Genomic DNA, 4247 nt, shown 5'->3' with positions numbered 1-4247 from the left:
ACAAATGATCTTCCAATGTCAGCCGTGGATCCAGGAGGACACCCAAGTTGCGTGCCCTCTCTGAGGGGGCCAAAATTTCACCCCCTATAGTCAGCGATGGAGTCAGCTGACTATGCCGAGGCGCCGGCAACCACAGCCACTCGGTCTTGGAAGGGTTGAGCCTGAGTCTGTTCCTCCCCATCCAGACCCGTACGGCCTCTTGAATACTCCTACCAAGAAAGTCTTATGTATATTATTTTCTTTGAATTCTTTTTGCAGGGTCCTCGCAGATTAAACTATGTTGTCCATGAGTGAATCAATTGAAATCAGAAGGCTTTGAAATTTGCAAGCACGGCTTCTTAAAAGAAGTTTGTTTTCTCCTTTCCTGTTTTTGCTTTTCCAGCATGGAGCCTCCGTTAACCTTCCCAATAACCAAGGCAACACACCTCTTCACAAAGCGGTGATAGGAAATTACGAAGCAGTGGTTCAGTTGCTGCTGCAGCATGGCGCATTGGTGTACCTTAGGAACAACAGGCAATGCACCCCTCTTGACTACGCTGAACCTGTAAGTGGCGCATGAAGTCTCAGAATCATTATATATGCCAAGAAATGCTTAAATCTTTATAGGGCTCACAACATGTTTCCCAACCAATCCTTGAAGTTCTGCTCTTGTAGTGCCCTCGGGATCATGTGATCGTGATCTGGGTGCTTGGCAACCAGCCTGGATTTCCGGCCATCAGTGTCCACAGTCATGTAATTGCGATTTGCTATCCTTCCTGCTGGCTTCCCATGAGCCAAATCAGTGTGGAAACCAGCAGGAAATTGAAGTCACAAGAAATCCTTGCTTAACAACCGACGATTTATTTAAGGATGGTAACCAGAACTACCAGAATTGCTGTTGCCAAGCAGCTAGTCATCTGACATTATGCTTTACGACTTCTTAGCTTAATGAAGACACCAATCCCAAGTATGGATCCTTAAGTGAGGACTATCTGTGCAGACAAAAATGTCCTAATCCAAACCAGGCCGTTGTTTCAGTATTGCTTAGGATGACTGGGTTGCACTTTATGCTCGATTCAGGTCTTGGTCGTGCGATCCCTCGTGCCGCAGTTTTTAAACCACAGTTGATACGTATGTCCCACAAAGTCAATCCATTGTGGCCTAATCAGTAAATCGGGAACCACCAGTTCATCCCATAAGCCAGGTCTGCTTGGAGATGCTGAGCATTGAATCTGGGGGGGCTTCTTGCCTGCAAACCTGGTCTTTCTTCCCTCAGTGAAGTCTTTTCCTCTTCTGCATTAATACAGCATATCTGATTTAAAGATGAAACAATGGGTTTCAGTTTAATCTCAAGATGGTACGGTTGGGTGACATGTGCAACACCAGTGGGATTCAGTAATCTTTTTAATAAGAGCAAATCCTCCAGTTTATCCTCTCTCTTCCACCCTGTTTAAAGAATTCAGACCTCCTCAAGCTTCTTCAGGCTGCAGCATCCTCCGAGGAGGACGGACAGACGCTCTGCAAAGCTCGCATAACGCGGAAGATCAGGAAAAAAAGTGAGTGCTCCATTGTGACTAGTGAAAGCTTATTGAGAATAAGACAGTCCTCCAAAGCAGCTAGAACACAGGGATATTGTTTTGATTGCTGAACAAATGAAAGTATCTTCTCTCTTTGCCGGTATGTTTCTACGTGTGTGTGTGTGTGTGTGTGAGTGTGAGAGAGAGAGGGTAACTAGTGGTCAGTGTTTGCCTGGCTGTTGCTGGAGTTTTTGCAAATGATACCGTTTAAGTGGGTGCAATCCAATAAGGCTGGCTATTACTTTGAAACAGAAGTGAACAGCAGTGATTTTGGATCTTTTGCTGATACTAATCTGTGCCCTCAAGCTTATTTTTTTGCTTAATGCTGAGTTGTTGAATAGTGTAGTAATGCTGAGATGTTAAGTAGTGGAGATTGTGCCAAGACCAAGGGTGAACTTGGCTCTAGAAAAACTAACCTTTTTTATTTTCCCATTATGTAAGCAAGGTCATTTACCTGTGGGTTAATGATTCGTAGCTTTAAAACGACACCCACTCTGAGAATCTAGAAATGAAAATGGGTGAAGATTTACCTTTCTTTTCACCACTGGCTTGCGAAAACATAGACTGCAAATTGCATGTCACTTGCTTTCGTTACTCAGAATAAGAACAACTGCCCACCCTCAGTCATCCTGCAAATTGGTCTCTACCCCTGGTTGGTGCATTTAAGGAATTGGTCCTCCTTAATCCTTGGCTGTAAATCAGATTGAAAGTCCATTTATTCCGGTGAACCCTCTCTTACATAGCCAGGAAGAGCCTTGTAGAAAACTCACGTTACAATCTTTATACAGCTGTTCTTGTCCGGGGTCCTATTTCAAGGTAGACTGCCCCTTGATTGTTGTGATTTCTGCACAAAACTTTCTTTCCACCTGGCATTGCTTTCAGCTTGCACCTAACAAAATGCAAATGGCAAAGCTGGCAGTATCATTGACGATTCTTTGGTCTATGTGAGACAATTAAGCAGAGTTGCTGTATTTAAAACTGTTTCCCATAGGAGCGATCTCCGTGCCTGCACATGTACCTACAGCTGCAGACAAACATAGTGGTGAGAAACCTCTACAGATAGTCCTTGTTTAGTGACTGACTCTTTTAACAATCATTTGCAGTTACGACAGTGATGAAGTAACTGTCTTTGCATTATGACCGCTGCAGGTCTGAAGCAAAAGAAAGCTGAAGATGATTAAGCACAAGTTATAGTTTCACTTAGCAGCTGCTTCATTTAATGACCAAGTCACTGGTCCCAATTGTAGTCGCTAAACGAGGACTAACTGTACTTTGTTTTTTATATGCAATGGAAGTTTTATTATTTGGAAAAGTGAGCATCCAAACGCATCCTGTACTTGCTTGCCTAAAATTCTATAGTCTATTCCAGATGTCATTCTGCCTGAAGTACTGATCCATCCATAATCCATTCAGCGTTACAAGGTGCACTGTCACCATGATGCTGAACCTACTCAGGCCTTTCTTTAGCTTGTCAAAAAAGCAGATTATGCTGTTCATTTTAATGGAGGATTGCCTAGTTCAAGTGCTGGAGAATACTGCCCATTTCATGAATTTTGTACTTTAAATCTACAGTCAGTTTTAAGACTCCTGAGACAACGGACGATCTCATCGCCCGGCGCCTTCAACTACTTGAGTCAATCCATCGATTTAACAAGTAGGCTTCCAATTTTTGTGAAGTGTTTAAAATGCCCGATTCTTAAAAAGATATTGCCAGAGTAAATGTGAAGAAGAGCTGACGTTACCTCAGATGTTGGAATCTAGTAAGGAATGGATCTTTTGACAATCTCCCCTGAATTATGGGGACATGTTATAGCGAATCAGTTATTAATTATAGATTGTCTTCAACTTATGACCACATTTGAGACCGGAACTTCCATCATTAAGCGATGCAATTTTACAGGCTTTTTTGTCACAGTCGTTAAGTGAATCGAATGGTAGTTAAATGAATCCTAGTTGCCTCATGGATTTTGCTTGTTGAAAGCCCAGCTGGAAAGGTCACAAATAGCAATGCTGTGGCTCTTGGGACATTGCAACCATCATAAATACATGCTAACCAGGTGCCCAAATTTTGATCATGTGACCACAGGGACGCGGCGACAGCCGTATGTATTAAGACTGGTCGGACGTCACCTTTTTTTCAGCACCGCCATAATTTTGGTTGTTAAACGAATGGTTATAAGCCGAGGACTATCTGTAATCGGTATTATCAATGTTTTGTATTGGCTGTTCTAAAAATAGAAGGACTGCTGGGTGTCTAGGCATTTCAAGATTACTGAATTGAACTTAGAAGGAAGATATCTTGAATTTGAGATCATCCATCCAAACCAGAAAAGGACACGTTACAAATGTACATGCATGATTATATATACACCCATCCGAAGCCATCTCTAATTTAGACATTTGGAAGAATGGTTTATAGTCCGGAGAATACCTTTAAATGGTTTGGTTTCGGAGCTTTAAAATTTACAAACTTCAAAGGGGATATCCTGGCCATTGATTTTCAAGAAAGCTCAAGCTTTAGAAGTGAAAGCAAGCTAGTCCTCTTTCAGTTGAAATATTGCCCTCTGGCAGCTGGGCTGAGGAACCAAGTGACACAGACTGGAGTAACTTAGTTTTCCCTCTTGCGTTCTCTTAGATCAAGAGACCTGCGCAAAGCCATAACAAAAGATAAAAGTATGCCTAACTTTGATG

At 42.4% G+C, this 4247-nt stretch overlaps 1 protein-coding gene across 1 annotated transcript in view; it reads left to right on the top strand.

Annotated features, from left to right (window-relative positions):
- LOC107300355 (ankyrin repeat domain-containing protein 27-like) overlaps window positions 1-4243 on the top strand; it is a gene marked incomplete at its 3' end in the record, with an annotated part of 32633 nt that extends 28390 nt beyond the window's left edge. Inside the window, exons 9-12 of the mRNA XM_015829689.1 lie at window positions 383-544; window positions 1436-1535; window positions 3129-3210; window positions 4192-4243. Coding sequence (XP_015685175.1) covers window positions 383-544; window positions 1436-1535; window positions 3129-3210; window positions 4192-4243 — 396 coding nt within the window. The remainder of the gene's footprint in view (window positions 1-382; window positions 545-1435; window positions 1536-3128; window positions 3211-4191) is intronic.
- Between the last annotated feature and the right edge of the window lie 4 nt (window positions 4244-4247).

Source organism: Protobothrops mucrosquamatus, unplaced genomic scaffold (genome assembly GCF_001527695.2).
Source record: "Protobothrops mucrosquamatus isolate PMUCROS unplaced genomic scaffold, P.Mucros_1.0 scaffold6759, whole genome shotgun sequence".
NCBI lineage: Eukaryota > Metazoa > Chordata > Lepidosauria > Squamata > Viperidae > Protobothrops > Protobothrops mucrosquamatus.
Note: the sequence above shows the minus strand (reverse complement) of the source record. Positions and strands in the feature narration are given on the sequence as shown.